The sequence below is a fragment of the Gopherus flavomarginatus genome, chromosome 8 (genome assembly GCF_025201925.1).
Source record: "Gopherus flavomarginatus isolate rGopFla2 chromosome 8, rGopFla2.mat.asm, whole genome shotgun sequence".
Lineage (NCBI taxonomy): Eukaryota > Metazoa > Chordata > Testudines > Testudinidae > Gopherus > Gopherus flavomarginatus.
In genome coordinates, this window is record NC_066624.1 from 92,200,937 (window position 1) to 92,219,412 (window position 18,476).

The 18,476-nt window shown below is 41.0% G+C and overlaps 1 protein-coding gene across 3 annotated transcripts in view; it reads left to right on the top strand.

The window, feature by feature from the left end:
* The window catches only part of SCHIP1 (schwannomin interacting protein 1), a 390,417-nt gene that overhangs the window by 322,624 nt on the left and 49,317 nt on the right, over positions 1 to 18,476 (top strand). The window contains exon 1 of one of the 3 annotated variants that reach the window (XM_050965957.1): positions 15,421 to 15,667. The exons of the other annotated variants lie outside the window; for them this stretch is intronic. Within the exon in view, the coding sequence (XP_050821914.1) occupies positions 15,638 to 15,667 (30 nt within the window). The 5' untranslated portion in view covers positions 15,421 to 15,637. Of the gene's footprint in view, positions 1 to 15,420; positions 15,668 to 18,476 lie in introns of those variants that run through there. 3 annotated transcript variants of the gene reach the window in all.

The following is an 18,476-nucleotide window of genomic DNA, read 5'->3' on the forward strand; positions in this document are numbered from 1 at the left end:
AGCAGACCTTAGCGGCTTGTTACAGGATCCATGGACTGGAACCTAGAGTAGAGGGAGAACCTGGGTTCCCAGTCTGTGCAATGAAGAAGGCGAAACCCCCTGACACAAAGGGTAATGATTATTGAAAGCCTTGAAACAAAGGGTGTAAGGAACTGTGGGCCCAGAGTTGAAGACCTTGTGTAAGGACACTGGACCATTGTCTTGAGGGAGTCTGTTACTCTGGAAGGGGTGGAACTGAATGTGACCTGGTCAGAAGAAGCACACCACTGCAGGGCTGGAGTAGCTGTTCACCGCAGGCACCAGAGGGAGAGCCTGTTTTGCCAAGCCCAGCCACAAAGGGGTGCACTGATTGTTGAGTCACTTCCACAACATGCTGAACTTTATGCATATTAGTCCTTTTGAAGTCAAGGAGAGCTCTTACAGGCTGGATTTTTGTTTTTTGACTCCAGCTTTAATGTGTTTCTGTAGAATCAGGTGTAAAGAAAGGAAACTTTTTTACTTTTTGTATAAAAATGCCTAATTAACATGAAGATAATTTGAAATGTACAGATTTTATACAATGACTTTTAAACAGTGATTTTCAAAGTTAAGATTTATTGAAGTTCTGTTTATAAAACTTTACTTCAGCTGCCTAAGTATTGTATTTTTGTTCCTGTGTCACAGGGACCTCTAGTGATTAAAATTGCTTTACATGCTACAGCTTCCTTGATCCTGAGGATGATACTTATGTGTCTGGCTTCATTCTATGAATCAACTAGTGTGAGCTCATTTTATGCAGTAGCTTGACATTAGAAAATGAATTAAGTTAATAAAATTCATAATACTGGTTTGTTTTATGGGATACAAGCTTCTTTTCATTCCTTTTATACATACCCTCTCTGGAATTCTGGCATTAATAAACTAGGATTCCACCTCCAGCACTATTTTTGGTAGAAGAAAAAAATCAGTAAAGATCATGTGGAAAAATTCACAGTAATGCATAGTAAATTTAGACCCTTACACAAACAAACGGAGCTGAGAGAAGGGGATTTGGTCAGCTGAAAATTTCTTCAAATTAAGAGCACTGGGTTTGTTACTATGTTGAATCAATTGAGTGTATTTGATGGTAAGAATGAAAATGTTAAACACAAGTGAAACACAAGAGCCAGCTTAAAATATTTGAGTATCTGGTGTAATTATACAGTGCTTCATTTAGGAAAAAGTTGTCTGTCTATTTAAGTTTTCAAATGTTTTCTTAAGAGCACAAAATGAAGGCTGCAGTAGTCTTGTGATCCTACCCCCTCAGCTGGAAAGAGCCCTGTTACTACCAACAAATAACAAGATGCTGCCATGTCAAGTATGGCAGCTCACTCTGTCTCAGGGCCGGCTCTAACTTTTTTGCTGCCCTAAGCAAAAAAAAGAGCCCCGCCCCGCTGTAACACACCCCCTAGCCCCGCCCCGCTGTAACACCCCCCAGCCCCGCCCTGCTGAAACTCCGCCCCCAAGCGCCGCCCCACCCTGCAAAAACATCCCACCCCGCCCCACCGAAACACCCCCTGGAGCGCCGTGCCTCCCCACTGAAACATTCCCTCCCAAGCGCTGCGCCATGCTGCCGAAACAAAAAACAATAAAAAAACCCCTCGGCGCCGCCCTGCTGAACCAAAAAAAACAAAAATCAAGTGCCCCCCACCACCCCAAGATTGGCCGCCCCTTACAAGGTGCTGCCTCAAGCATGTGCTTGGTCGGCTGGTGCCTGGAGCCGGCCCTGCTCTGTCTGTTCTACATGCTTACTCCATTCTTGTGAGCAAGTAGCATAGGTGCTGGAACTAGGGGTGCTGCCACCTTGAATTGGATTCCATTATGTACAGGGTTTAGTTTGATGTAAGGGCTCTCAGCACCCTGACTATAAAAATTGTTCCTGCAGCTTTGGCAGGGAAAGTACTGAGAAGATTTCTTCCTAGGTAGTGCTTTAGAGAACAAGAATCTTTTCAATTTTGGTAGTGTACCTCTTTCCAAGAATGAACCTATGAAGAAAAGCAGAAACGCAAACAACTACATTTAAATATCACTGGTAATAATGTATCCAGCTTCCTGATTTGGCTACTGGTGGGACACCACCATAGTAGCTTAGATTTTTAGCATAAGTGCAGCTCAAGTTTTAGAAGAGGAAACATGGGGACACTTGAAAACATGCAGTATAATTTTTAAGGGGGTGTTTGTCTTCACCACTTCTGTTCCCCCCCCCAGTTTACATTTCACATTTGCTAAATGTGAGGTGCCATTTAATTCATTTTGCAGCTCTGATACCTGTGTTTACCTTATCAACTTTCTCTAGGAATCATTGGTAAGTACTGTCACATGTTTTTGTTCAAGTACATGATAGTGCAAATGCAGCAGTTCAGTTCTTTCTTTGAGAGAAGATAATGGTGGTTTTGTAAGTCATTCAACAAAGCTTTGACTAAGTTAGTATAATTCACTGTTTAAGGGTACTACATGTCTCCAGCAGCAGGAAAGGGCTCCAGCAGTTTCCTGCTGCCACAGTCTTTCCTGGTTGCCTCTCCACTGCCAGAATCTTTCATTGCTGCGTATAGCTATGCAGCGCAGTGTGGACGCATGCCTGCATTTCATTGCAGTTTGTTCCTGTTTCCAATGGAGTGCAGTGTAGACATACCGTAAGTGACTGATCATGTCGCCCTCTAGTGGCTGGCCTGCGCAGTGGGTAAGGGACACCTAATGAGGTTAAATATTTTGTTCAGTTGGTATAGCAGTATTTCTAGTGCTAAAGATGGGTTTATTACCTTAACACCTTGCAGAATGGTGTGTGTTTTCATTCAGTGTAAGTGGGCGGTTGTAAATGGGCCTTCTGACAGGTTTTTCTCCCCGGTCAGTGTGTTTCTACACATCCAGATGTGAATTTAGAAACAACTTTTTAAAATAACTTCTGCTGCGAAAAGTAATTGGAATTATTATAGGAGGTGGAAAAATTACTGCTTTCATTGCATGGGACTAATTTACTGTTGTGGTGATAGGCAACTACATGGCCTCCATAACAATAATATGAGTGCCTCATTATCTTTGATATATTCATCCTGTGCAGTCTTAAAATCAAAAGTCATAGGGTTTTCTTAACTTCCTCTGCAGAGCTCCTCAAGAAGGCTCTGCTAGGGAAAAGGAAGCTGCACAGAGTGTGTTGTGTGATCCTGAGGGGGAAAATCTATTACTTTAATCAATATTTTCCACTGCTTTCTGTGGCTTCTTCCAGAGTTTAATGTGTCAGAACTACTGTGCTAGTTATGAATGGTCAGTCCACCTGATTGGTACAGACTTGTGCATCTGACACTTTGGTCTTATAACTTCTTGGACTTGGCTCTTTCTGCTAAAGAAAATACAGTAAATATGGGCCCAGCTAGTATGAAGTAGTTCTGAAAACAGTAAATCTCAGCCTATCAGCGAACCTTAAATGCTGTTTGGTTTTAATTCATACTTCATGCCTTTTTGTATTAGTTCTACAGGGAGAAGCTGATGGAGGAGGTTTAATTCTGGTTGAGTTGAAATGATGTAGAATAATAGGCTATGACTGAATGAACTGTGGTATATGTCAGCTAATCCACAAACACACCTGCTTTCATAGAACTTCAGATTCCTTTCTCCTCCCTTTGTACAAATGCGCCAGAAATGGTGAAATTGCCTTTTACTAAATGGAAATGGAAACCATGACACATTTCATCATCTCCCAAATGTAGTAGAAATAGTGCTGCAGAGCAGGAGGGTTGAACCATTTAGTTATCATTAGTGCCAAAAAAAAAATTGAATTTCTATATAGAGCCATGAAAAAGCCTGTGTTTACTATGTCCTTTTTTCTGATTGATATATTAACTATCCAGATAACTCTTTTCTTATTGATCCAAAGAAATAAAGTTGCAAACTAATTCAACCATAGTTTTCCCTTGTCATTTCACCATCCTCTGTAATACCTGGCAGATGAACTAGAGTAAGTAATTACTGATTGGCTCAGATAACGCAACTGCACAATAGGCACATTTTTTGCAATCTCAGAACTAACCACGGAGACTGCTGCCTGTGGATTGTAGGACCAGAAATAGGAGGAGTAGTTTGCACTGTTAGATCAGCAAGTATTGCTAAGTCATTGTATAATTTCAGGAAAGAGTTAGTAACTGCCACAGTTTAAGGCCCTGGAGATGTACAGTACTTGGAGAATCATTTTAGTGTTTCATTGTAAAACATTTTGAGATACGAGGCATAAATGTACTGTAATATGAAACTGAAAAGACTGTTGTACCATTCTCCATATTTATCAGGGATGTGGAAATCAAATGTTTATGATGCATGGGTGTTTTATAAGGAAACATGTTGAAAAAGTCAAAAGTAATTTCATTACCTTCTGTAAGAGAGCCCTGCACAAGTGTATTGTCACAAATAAAATAGTAGCAACATATCAATATTTTGTTCTGTGACGGGGTAGTCCACTCACCGCTAAGATGTCATCTCCTCCTGGAGGTTCTGGGGAATAGCTTGATGTCAGCTCCCCTTCCCGTGGTTGTATACCATTTTCTGCCTCTCTCTCTGGGTCCGTGGCCTCTCTCTCTCTCGCTCTCTCTCCACAACTTGCTGGTGCCCCTCTCTGACTCGGCTTTCCACGCAGGTCACCAAATTGTTTCCCCTTCTGGGGTGTCAAAATCTTTGCTCGCCAATAATCCTAGGCAGTTTTCCCATTTGCTGCCCAGTAGTGCCGCTGCCTCAGTGGCTGGCAGGGGAACCCAGGCCTGCCCTCTACTCTGGGTTCCAGCTCACGAGCCCTCTAGATAGCAGTCAAGGTCTGTTCCCTCTTAAACATGACTGTTTTTCCCTGAGCCCTGTCCTATTTTCTTGGCTCCCTGAGTTTTCCAGCCCAGACATACCTCCCTTTCTCCCAGGGGTGACCACAGATTTTCCCAGTGAGCCCCTCTCTGCTTCCAATTTCCTGTCATTATAGTCCCAGCCCAACTCTTCCTCCTCAGCTGGACTCTCTCTCAGTCACAGGATTACTCAGCCACCTGATTCACCTCAGCTGTGGAGTGCTGGGTTAATTAGCCCCCTTCTCAACCTGTATTAATGCTTCTCAGGCAAGTGTGGGGTGCAACACTCCATTGCATGTTCCTTTTTAAGGATGAACATTTTCCTGATCAAGAGTCAACATCTTTTTGTATACACTTTTTTTTTTTAATGCCAAACCTCCCATCCCAAATCTGCTTCCTAGTATGCTATACTCTTAAGAAGCAAAGCAATGCATGCATGCAGTAGTGTTTTATAAGGGGAAATGCATGCATGCATGCATGCATGCAAAAAGTCCTTTCAGAGTATGTTAACATTCCACAGGTAAGTGCTTCTAGGGGCATGTCTACACCACAGTCTTAGGTCAACCTATGTTTGGTTGATTTACAGCCGTCACAGTAATTACTGCAGTGTCTGATGTCCACGCTGCCCTCCTTCTGTCGGTGGAGCATGTCCTTGCCAGGAGCTCTTCCACTGATTGAAGAGAGGCAGTGTAGGGGGCTGAGAGCCAGGGCTCTCAGCTCCATGTAGCTCCCTGCCCCTAGGAGCTCAACTCCCAGCTGGGTGCAGGGGGGAGTGGGAAAGGTGCTGGGGCTCCTTGCCTCCGGTGGGGAAATCCGCACCCGGGGTTAGCAGGGCACTCAGCGGGGAGTCTGGGCTGCAGCCCAGGTCAGGAGCCTGGGTGGCAGCTCAACTTGGAGTGGAGAGGGGGCACTGGCTGTCTTGTCAATTTCAGGGCTCCAGCAGGCAGCCAACAGCCCATGTAAGGGACACTGCATCACCCTAACTACACCAGCTTAAGCCCTACGCCTCTCGTGGAAGTGGAGTTATGTTGGTGTAATAGGGCACTTACATCAGCAGGAGCAAGGCCTTAGTGTAGACCCTGACACAGGTCAACATAAACTGCCTTGTGTCGATCTAACTCTGTAGTGTAGACCAAGCCTAGATCAAAATGAACTTGCAGCATTATCTGTTCCCCTGTGACTAGATGGATACATTCTTTCTCTTCATCAGAGGTGGCCAACCTGAGCCTGAGAAGGAGCCAGAATTTATCAATGTACATTGCCAAAGAGCCACAGTAATACGTCAGCAACCCCCCATCAGCTCCCCCCACACTCCCACCCACCAGCAGCCCCGCAGATCAGCACGTCCCACATCCCTCCCTGCACCTCCCAATCAGCTGTTTTGTGGCATGTAGGAGGCTCTGGGGGAAAGTGGGGGGAGGAGCGAGGGCGCTGCAGGCTGAAGGGAGGGGTCAGGAAGGAGTGGAGTGGGGCCAGTGGCAGAGCCAGGGGTTGAGCTGCGAGCACCCCCGGCACATTGGAAAGTTGGCACCTGTAGCTCCTACGCCGGAGTCGGTGGCTGTACAAGGAGCCGCATATTAACTTATGAAGAGCCGCATATGGCTCCGGAGCCACAGGTTGGCCACCCCTGCTATCCTTATATACCTTTTGTCCTATATTGTGTGTGTGGGATGGGGGTTGTTTGTTTTGAGTGGGCGTTTTGTTTTTTTAAATCTTGTACACTTGCACAATATTTTCATTGTCATAATTGCCTGTCATATCTTTATTGTGGATGGAAAAAAGTCTCTTGAAACTTTCATTGGATGAGAGGGCTGACAGGGTTTGGGGGGCTGCTGTCCCTCCTCCACCCTCAGTATGTGAGGAAGGAAGAGAGAACAGCTGCCTACTTCATCTTTAACATGATGAGAAAAGGCATAGAGGGAAGGGAGTGGTGGTAAATTAACTGGTTCCCAATCTGCTATAGTAATCTCACTCTTGCTACCACAGGGTGGAGTTGCACTGGTGGTAGAGCATTGGTGAGAGAGTTTTAACCTAAAATTTACAGCAGACAGACCTCCCAAATAAACCAATAAAGCAAACATTACAGTTTCTATCCTACTGTTTCCTAGGATTTTTTAAGGCTTACAGTTTGTAAAGCACTTTAAGAATCTTTGTTGAAATCGTTGAAGTGCTAAGAATTTTTAAGCTTCTAAAGGATTATTTTATTACAGAGAAGAGTGATATATTCAAAATTATGGAAAACGTCTCAGTTGTATCCTGTTTAAATAAGAAATTAATCTCAAATATTCTATATATTATAGTAATTTGAGGAAAGACTCGTTTTTAAGCAAATATGTTGTCATAACAGATTGCTAGCATTGCTCAGTTTTCAAAAAACATTCCTTTTTTTTTTTTTGCCAGATGCAGTAACCCTGAAAAATGTGTAGCTTAACCTAAAATACAGCTAAGTACATAACTCCAAGGAAATCATGAGCAAATTACTATTAATTTTCAGTAATTGTGCATGTATTTTTCATTGTTTCTTGAAAATACATTACAGAAATGATGAAGACAAACACCCCCTAAAAAGCAACATAAAGTATCAAAATATTTAGTGACAGTGTATTGTGAGAGTGACCGTGGGCAGAAAAGAGAGTTACTCTTACTATATTTAGGGCAAGAACACCTTGGATGAGCTCTGGCCAAGAATTTAGTTAAGGGAGCAAGTTGCTAATAAATGCTCAAATAACACACAAACAAGCACCTTGCTTTGTCATTCATCTTTTTAAATCTCAGAAATACAAAAGGAAATTCACTTCTTTAAAAATCCGTGTTAGTGCAATGTTATGGTTAAGAATTAAAATAGAGTATATGTGAATTCAGTTTTAAGTTCTTGCAGCTACTGCAATTCAGCTGCATTGTACATTAACTATAATGAGGGGTGGTGGGGTATTACACATGCTGAAGAAGTAAGGTTATGGCTTCCAGGTGAGTTACAACTTTGCATTTCCTGACTCTCGTTCTGTGGTAGTGGGAGTTGAGTGCTCTGCAGCTCTAGTGTCTGACACAGTGCATAATACTGTATTTTGGTTTACTGTACAAGTTTTTTTTGGTGTGTAGTTTTTTGCATGGGTGGGGGCAAGGGTTATAGAATAAGTTATCAGAGGGGTAGCCATGTTAGTCTGCATCCACAAAAACAATAAGGAGTTCTTCAGATGCATGAAGAAGTGGGGTTTTTTACCCACGAAAGCGTATGCCCAAATAAATCTGTTAGTCTTTAAGGTGCCACCGGACTCCTTGTTTTTGAGAAAAAGTTCATTTTGCCACGTTATCTCCCTTCTCTCCCTTTTCAGCTGCTTAATGCAAGTCCTGAAGGTTTTCAAATCCTAGACGTACCTGAATTCTGGGACAGGGAGGAATGGTCAGCCGGTATGGACTATAAAACATTCCAAGAGCCTTATTGAATTTAAGCTCAGAAAGAGTTTTGCAATCTGTGTGCCACGTTGTGTTGTGATCCCATAAGATTTCACAGGATAGGAGCATGTCTACACTTGCCATTTAAAGCGGAAAAAGTCTCTCTTTTGTGCAAAAACTGCAGGAGCGTCTATACTTGCCAGTGACTTTTTGTGGTGAAACTCAGAAGATTCACCGCAAACAGAAAACCACCTCCATGAAAGGTGTTCAGTTCTTACCGGTGATACTTTTGCAGTGATGTACAAGGGAAGACACATTCTTCCTGTTTACACAGCTTTTAGTTTCCAGAGAATATCCCACAATGCCTACATGACCACTCTGGCTAGCAGCTCTGCTGCTTTGAAGCCAGGTAAACGGACGTCCGCCCCATTCCCTGTAAAACCCCCGAAACTGTGAAACTCCCCTTCCTGTTTTCTTGGCAAGTGCTCACTTATCTGGCCAGGTGATAATGGCTGCTCCACAGAGCAAACTGTCCCCTGCTTGGAGCAATGCTGAGCTACTGAAGCTGATCAGTGTTTGGGGAGAGGAGATTGTGCAGGGACCCAGGATACCCCACAGTCACCCCCTCACCCCTTCCCACAAGACCTATCCTCAAAATGGAGAGAGCTGCACTGTGGGATAGCTGCCTTCAGTGCGCTGCTCTCATCGGCAATGGAAGTGCTGCAAACGTGAACACGATCTGATGCCTGTAGAAGTGAGTGAGAACACAAACCAGTGCTTTTCATTTACCGGTTCCCTATTCCCGATGAAACTGACATGCAAAAACTCTGCAAATGTAGACATAGCCTACGTTAGGTCAGGCCAGGTCACCTTTTGGATGCAAGATCTTCAAGAAACACTAAGTGCTGTAGGAAGCAATTTTGGTGAGGCACACTTCCCTCTGATTCAGTAATGAAGAAATGACCTAGCACTCTGTAAACTTAAAACAGAGCACTCTTCTGACAAGTTTAGCACAAATCATGACAAATTTTGGATAGCAAAGTATGAGTAAATATAAAATACTATCTGCTGAGCAGTTTAGTCCTTTACATAGGCATTGATTCAGGAGGGCTTCTTTGAGTTTAACTGGTGGCTTGCTGCACAGAATACTTCATTCTTTAAAAGAATACTCTTAACATATGGCAGTTAAAGAAATAGATGCATTTTAGGAATAAAAGAATAGAGAGCTGTGCTGTGCACAGGACTAGAAGCTAACAGCTACGTAAAATTTATTTCCTGAATCAGGGGACACACCAAATGGTAATACCTAGGTGCTGCTCCTCCTTCAATAGATGGACAGATGATAACATAATTTTAACATCCAGACATTTTGATGTGTTTTGTCAGGTTCATGCTTCTTAGTTCCCCATGCAACCCTCCTGATCACTTCACCTCAGTAGAGAATGTGCAATTGATGCGTAGACCCGGGGGCACCCCTCTTATATTTAACTGCTAATCCCCTCAAACTGATTTCCTCTTGCCTTTATCCATAAAATTCTCCAAACAGTTCAGTATGTCAGAGCTTGCTTTGGTCTAATGATCCCAAACTGTTCACAATAGGCTTAGTGTGTGGCACTGGTTCATCAATTCCCACGACTGGTGTCAAAGATCAACTCTAGATACTCAAGATTTTTTCCTCTCTCTGTTAAGCCTTGGATTCAGAAAGGGGGGACAGTTGAGCAGATTGTGACTTCTTTAAGCAGTGACACACTTTCCTCTGTTCCCCAAATCCGATTTGTAGGTGGATGTTCAATGGAGTTTCTCATGGTGATGCAAGTCCAGGGAGGTGGTTTTCTCCGTTTAATAATCCATACAATTTTGTGTTGAAGGCTGCCTATAGTATTGTCCCCTAGCTCACTGAGAGTCCCAGGTTTTCACCTTGGGGTCAATTTGGTGAGAATACAGGACGCTGACAGGTTCCCACCCTGGTAACTAGGTTTTTGGAATGAGGATTATTTCTCTTTGAAGATCTACATTTATCCCCTGAATCCTGTGTTCCCTTTGTCAACCAAAATTCTGTTTCTATCTTCCTTTCATGAAATGGGAACTAACTGCTACTCAGTAGTGATCTGTTTATCCAAGAAAGTCTGCTTAGTTGGACAGAACACAAAACGGGGACTCAAGAGGCCCTGGGTTCTATTCCTGGCTCTGCCTCTGTCCTGCTGGGTGATCTTGGCAAAGTCATTTCCGCTCCCTGCTGGTTTTTCCATGTGTAGAATAGGGATAATGACACTAACCACTTTTGTGAAGTGCTTTGAACTACTGATGAAAAGCCTTATATATAAGAGCTAGATTTTATTGGTTAAGACCTAGTCTTTCATTAAGACCCAGGAGTGTTGTATACTGTTTCTGCTTTTCTTCATAAAATGTCTTTTTCATATCAACCTCAATCCCTGTCTGACACTGTAAGTTGGTAGCACTATCTAGACATATGAGACCCTTATATTTTATTTCAACTATAGAAAACCATTTTGTAATTCAGGCAACATTTTCCCTTTTATTTGTTGGGGCAACATTTCTCTAAGGCCAGCTGGGCAGGTGGACTAAATATTCCATTATTTAACAGTAGTCAGAAGAGATGGAGAAGTCAGTGGTTTGCCAGGCTAAGATCTCTCTGTTCATGCAGTAGCTTTCTCCTGGCCAGAGAGATGTATCTTCTCTCAGCAAGGAATGTTTAAGCTAGCAGCATAGTCATCCTTGTATGTTTTTTCAAAACACTGCAGCGTGGATGCTTTCATGTTATCAAAAGCTGTTTTCAGAAACTGGTTCTTAGGGCAGTGAAATGTAATTTATTTTCAAGACCCTTTCCTCCATTGGTGGACTGTCAAAGGTTCCTAGGCATTCTAATTGGCATCATGTAGGTGCAGAAATAGGAATGTTTACTTGGTGTCCCTTGCTAAAGAAAAGAACATTTTGTAGTGACCCACTTGGGAGACATCCAAATAACTTTCATTCACTTGAAGCACCCACAGCTTTATTTATTACTTACCTATCTGACTTTCCCTCTGGGTGGATAATCACAAACTGATGAAGAAAGAGCAGGTGCAGATGTTTCCCTGGCTCATAGCCTAGTACACTAACCTCTAGACAGATACTCTTTCCTTTATTCTTTCAATTTAAAGAAAGACCTTTTGCTTGGTCTAAGGAATTCCTGTGGAGCCTGTTACTATAATGTAATTATGGCCCTGATCCTGCAATGAACTGTATACAGGCAGACCCCTGTGCCCGTGTAGATTCATTGATATTTTAATAGGATTCTGCATGGATGCAGGCATATGTCCCCACACAGCTCATTGCAGAATTGGGAACCTATGTGCCAACCAGACATCTGTTAAGAATAGTCTCTTGGAAGAGGTGGAGGGATACTGTGCTGCAAACTAAAAGTTAAACATAAAGCAGCCCTCACGCACAAATACCTATAGAAGGAATAAACTGTTAAACAGGGCGGTTTTGTATACTTCGCACCTCACTGCGCCAAAGCTGTGTCCAACAAGATTCATGCTATGCTTGTCAGAAATCTGCTTTGTGTGAAATGGCACTGAGTCACTTCAACTATAAATAAACCAGTAATGTGTGAAGAGTGGGATAATTTAATGAGTCTTTCTTATGACACACATGATAAAATGTCATCACGAGATTATATAACACATGAAGCTGCTTTTAGCATTAAGCAAGAAGTTTTGTTTTTTGTTTTTTTGGGGTTGTGGGGTTTTTGTTTGTTTTTGGTCTTTTGGGGCAAACATTTTGCCCTCTGTAAAGGAAGCTTCTGAAAAAAAGTCTTGCTGAGAGATCCCTTTACGTTTCTTCAGAATGGAAAATTAAAATTTAAATGTTTTTATATCTTTTTTTTTTTTAAAAGGCAGTTTGTGAATGACTGGTCTGATCCAGCCCAAAAAAACCCAAAACACTTTAGGTGATGTTCACTCATCAAAAATTGCTGAGACTCCATAGCCCCAGAGACTATTTCCTACCTTAAGAGGGCTTATCCCCTCTCTACTACCTGTTGTGTACCTGGTTAGGAGTCCCGTCTTTTCACCCTCTTTCCAGAGCTGGAGTTTGGAAATTGTTTCATTATGATTGTCCCATATGTGGTAATTAATATCTTGGGTAATTTCTGTTGAGATTTGCTAAGCATTAAGTCCACACATACACTGATGATAAGGGCTTCTCCACCAGAGTGAACATCAGCCAGCTGGAGGAGCCCGTATCTGGTCATAATTATCTGTTGTCCTGTCTTCCATTTTGGAGTTCAGCCAAAAAGAGGAATAAAGTATTCAGGGCTTGAAGGGTAGCCTTCTTTCTAACAACCTAACTTCCTTGCCGTCCTCCCCCACCAGCCCAACCTGTTGGTTTTGGTTTTTGTTGTTTTGTTTGTAAAAGTTGTAAAACTTTTGAAAGAGATGCTCGTTTCCCCCTCCCCATCCAAATACCTCTGCCGTGTGCAGCAGAGTAGTTGAAACCTCCTTCTCCAGGGTGAGGTAGTTTTTATTTCTGCTCAGTTCTCTCCCCTGGGAGCAGCCTGGAGCTATTCCTGTCCCACAGTCCTTACAAACTGTAGCCACGTAGCATTCGTAGCCTGGTGGGATGGACACTGAGACATCCAGAGTTGTTGACTGAGCCCTTATTTCCTGTGAAGCTGTGCTGTAGAGATGAAGAATTCCTCACATGGTTGTGGGGGTGATGACGACTACATATCAGCCTTTCTGCTGAGATACGGCCCCTGAAAGAAGAAACTGAGAAAACTATTGGTTTTATGGGATTTTTCTGCCTTCAGCTCTTTGCCATCCCACTTGTGTGAAAACTCTGGTGACTATCCATCTACCCACATTCCCCTCTGCCTTTTTAATGTACTTGCAAGGATGAAGAGCTGAGAAAAGTGGGGGTGGAGCGATCATCATGCAAGGCCATTTTTTGAGAGAGAAATCCTGAGTCAGGGATAGATTTTTGGCACCTGAATCAGAGGCTGTGAAGAAAACTCAAGATTCCTGTTTTCCCAGAGCCATTTGAACTTGTGAACTCAGCCTCCACAGGCCTAGGAAACAGTGCTAATATAAAATAGAAGGGTTACACTGATAGCTTTTCAATAATGAAACTGGCATTCTCAAATTTATAGAAATAATAGATTTAGGAAGGAGGAGGATACAGTTGTTTTTTATTGCAGAGATAGTTTTGTGCATTTTCATACCGTACAGGATATTGTGCAAAAATGAAAATTACTCAGTACATTTTAACTTTTTACCATTTTTTTACCAATAGCCTAGTCTATAATACATCAAGCAGCAGTCTCCTCCAGGGTAGCATGGGGGGACTTCAGGTCAGCATGTCTTCTCCACTGGCTACGCTATTAAAGGGACAATCCCGGGGTGACATTTTGCAGGACTGGATACATCTAGTATTCCTATGCAAAGATTGGCAGAGGCTGAAGGTGTCTATTAACATTGAGCTCTAGATTGTGCGTTCCAGGCACTGGCCGGTATGGGATTGGTGCAGACGCACCACCCTATGTTGAGCTCTGGAAGGGATTTGTCTCTGATTGGCACAATCCCTCCTGGAGTTCTGCAGCATTCAGGGGGAAAGCATGACCACTGTGATATACCATAGGAATGTGCTCTTCTCTTGATGGTTGGATGTCTCTAGGCCTTTTTCTGTATGGTTAGGGGTATTAGGAGGGAACTTTTCTTGAATACAAGAGCGAAAAAATGCTCTGGTGTCCTAGCACTTACACAGGAGCTAGGCACAATCTGAGTGTTTTACAGATTAATGTGCCAGGACCGCCTAACATTTTTTTCATGGTGTTAAGTTGAAGGTGAGCAGCCCAGGGGTTAAAGTGACTCTGAAATTTCACGTTTTTCTATGAGCTACTTGCTAAAACTCCCAACCCAAGGTCACAAATTCTGAGAAATTGTAAAATAGTATTTTATTTCTTCTTTCACTCGTCTTCTATAATAAGACTGTTCATCAATGGAAAACAAAGTTTGTACTTAGTTTCTTTTATATGTTGAGAATTACAGCCTGACCTGTACTGCCATTTGTAAAACCAGTGTATAATCTCAAAATATTATTCTGAAACTGCAATAGAAGATTTACAAAAATTAATGTTTGTTTAGTTAGTCTTAAATAATTGTCACTGCTGTTTTTGGAATATTTGTCCAGCCTCTAAGAATTTTCAGGCCTAATTATCTCACATCTGAGGATTGGATGACAGGGTATTACAAAAGTAAAAAACCAGTTCAGATCTAAAGTACCAAGTCATAGTTGTTCCTAAAAATGCCATGCAGGCAAACTGTGGCTGTGTATAGTTTCCTCTGGGTATTTGTCTGATCTTGAGATTTCTTTTCATCAGTGAAATTTAGTTATAGAATAGCCTATTTTTTGTTTGGGGCTGTTGCAAAGAACACAGATGTCTGTTTCATTTGAAACAAACTGTGTGGCATTTACTGTTCCCTGTATTGGATAATACCTGTGCTCAAAGCTCCAGCTCAAAATGGACATTAAAGAATTTACTTTCTATATTGTAAACACCATAGCATCCTATAATTATAATTCACAGGAAATGTAAGACAAAATATTTTCAAGAAAAGATTTTATGCTTCTCAGATACATTGAAAAGAAAATAACTGGAATGGATTCCTACCTATTATTTAATGATCCAATATCTTAAATCTATTTTGGGAAGATGACATACATATCTCGATTCTTTTTTGGATGGAATGTACACCTGAGTTTGGTTTATTCAGCTGTATATGGTCTTGTCCAAAGAAAGAAATGTTGTTTGATTGAAATAGATTCACGTTTTTAAATTACCAAGGCAATTATTTATATTTCTGAAATACAGTTATGATTCTCTGTTTGTAAGCATCATTAAAACTTCTAAGCGGTAATCGAAGAATGGCTATCAGGAGGGAGGGTGATGCCGAAGGTCAGAAATACTCAATTGAAGTATTGATTTGTCCCCCCCCCTTTTTTTTTTCCCCTTTAATGAAGGCTAGAATGTTTCCACATCAGTTAACTGCCTTCAGAAAGCACCAGAAGGTCACACAAGCCTCAGACTGATCCTTTTCTTTGTGTCTATAATATAATTGGCCGATTGTGCTAGTGATGAGTGAACCCCCTCCCCCATCACAGTCTCAGCTACATGTTGTTAGACCTCATTGCTAGTTCCCTGAGGAGAACAGCACTGCTACACTACTCTAGCAAAGGCAGTGCCATTGCGCAGGTTGAAACAGCAGAAACAGCATCCATTTTAATCTGCAGGAAGCTTCTCGCCTTACAAGGGCGTTCTTTTCTCCTTCAGATGCTGTAAATTTTAACTGTGCAGCTTGTGTAAACATTCCTGGCTTTGGTGTCTGCTCTCTGTATGATGCACTGAGATGGTACACCAGGAAAACTGTTCGTATCAGGTAAGAATTAAAGCTCTGTTATGGTGATAGGCATTCGTTGGGGAGAGAAAGGCCTGCCTTTTTCAGTGCAGCAGGTTATCTCTCTTCGGCTTTTACAGTATTGTTAGTAGTGGGGTTTGTTGTAAATCTGATGAGCAGTGTAGGAAATAATGCTTAGTTGGCTTGTAAAATGTGAATTATACAGGTATAATCTGTCCTGACATGTATGCCTATATGGATAAAGGTACTCCTTTAAATGAAGAGCTTTTTAAAAAATGGGAAACAATTTTGGGAAGCGAATTATGGAACAAATAACAGGTGCATAAAATAATGGTAAACAATATTTTTGAATGTTAACTTTGTGTGTCAGTGCCTAAGTTCTTGTCTACTATACAATGCTCACTAATACAGTAAAATATTTAGATGAACTAAGTGGAAAAGGAACAGATAACTGATTTATTTTCTCTGACACTTCCATTCATTGATACTTTACGTTCAGTAATATGTATTCATTTGAGCCTTTATGTATCAGCTGCATTTTACGTTGTATAATGCATCAACATGTACTCTGTTACAAGTATAAATGAGAGTACTTGATTTAAATTACTTGTATGAAGTAGCTGTTTTAGTACCTTCATAGTTATATTTGAAGAGAAATTAGCTTTTAATATTTTTAAGACTTCTATATTCACTGTCCGTAATTGCCTATTTATCACAGTAGATGCATTAAAATGTAATGGTCATTTTCAAATGCTCTCTTTTCATTGTTTACATTATGGTTTGCTATTTTGATAAATAATCAAAATATGGATTAATTGATTGCAAGCTCTTTGGGACAGAGACCGTGCCATGTGTTTGTAGCACAGTGTAGAGCCCCAATCTTGGTTGGGCCCTCTGGGCACTGCCACAATGCTAATAATCAGAGGTGAAGATGAGAAGATAATTGCTAACAAAGACTAATGTATTACCTTTCCATAGGGCAAAGTCAGAATTTAGGCGTTTACACTGACATTACTTCACTTTCCTAACAATGGACAGTATTATCACACACACACCTACGTTACAGATTCCACTTCTAGGGCTTGGTCCTGCTTGAAGATTACTGTTAAACACATATATCAGTATGCATAAAATAGAATTATAGCATGAAGGGAAGTAAACCAAAATACCAGTATAATACACATAGTACAGAGTTAAAAAATGATTTTTGAGTTTGAAGATTTTTAATCCAATTAGCAGTTTAAAATAATTATTCCAGTCTATTCCCTTCTAAAAATGTATTTAAATAGTTTTCTGAAGCCTTTAGCCTGTCATATTAGTAATTTAATAAATAGCATCGTTGTGTCTCTGAGAATGTTTTCCCAGCATAGTTCTGGGAACTGAAGGGTTAAAGATCGCCTATTGTCTCTTCTCAAATGGAAGCCAGTCTTCTGGGAACTGTGACTAAGTGAAGATACATTCGGTTCAGTGAAGAATGCTGATATGAGACTGGATAGCATCCTAAAGCATTTGGTTTTGTGTGATCATAGTATGCTACATTTTAAATAATTTTAATTTGCTTATTCGTTACAATGTGTTCTTTCAAAACAAAAATACTGACTATAAATCACTAGTTGTATGTGAATCTTTATTTTAGAAAAATATCATATGAGAACGATCTTTGTTTTGTTTAAATAGCTCTGTTTGGTTGCACGGAGCAACAAAACAACCCAAATAATCAAACCCTTTAACCTAGAGGTCAAGTTTTAATCCTTCTGTGATCAGCAATCCAGGGTTTAGAATCAAACTACAAGCCATAAATGATTGGATTTCCGCAAGCTAGAAAGGAAGGATGGCTTCCCTAAACATGGGCTGTGATTGTGTGTGTGGAGGGGCGGGAGGAGGAATGTCAACGTTAAGACTGCTATAGTCACGTGTGATTTCTATGGTCAAATTCCTTTTTGCAATGTGCTTTAGGTTTCATCAGAGCCTTAAAATACACTTAATAAAGAGAGAGACCCTATACAGTTTAGATGTTAAATCCCTGCGGAGGCTGTTTAAAAAATAAATTCAAAATTCTAAGCATGACTGTATATTATGCTGCCAAAAGAATCCTAGAGTGGTGGATCAGTAGCACAGTTTTATCTTAAAACCTGAGACAGCAAAAAGCAATTCATTTATACACATCTCACTACACAGATCTTGTTTGACCTATATCAACTGCTGCTGCTACTTTCTAAATTCTTGAGATGATGATCCATAAAATTAGATTTTTTTAATTAACAGAATTCACAATTCCAAGAAGAAAAATGCTAGATGTTTATTAAACAGTTTTAGATCATATTGTAAATAATATGATGATAACCCTCCTGGGAAGGTTAATGAACTGTGCTTTTATATATGGAATCTCTTACATTGGAAGAATTATTGATTGCAGTGAAATTGAATGTCATATGGTAATGAAATATGAATCCTTTCACTTCTAGGTTATCAATCTGAATCCATACCAGGTCAGTGGTGACCAAAAGTTATTACCACCTGAGGCAGTGTAGTGGCCCCCTTCCAGTTCCCAGCTGATAAGTATTACACAAACCACTGCCCTCTCTACTAGTATTGACTCAATAGGCATGGACCCTTTCACCACTGCAGATCGCCTATCCAGTTCAGGCATATTGGCATTGGTATGTTGGTAATCTTCATTACAGCACCATTTAAAGTGATTGAAATTATTTTTGTAAGTAATGCCAAACACTTCTTAAGATCAGTGAAATATTCAAGGGAATATGTGTGTATTGTTAACATTATGAATAAATACAAGTTAAAAGTAAATTGCAAATGTGTTTTTAACTCA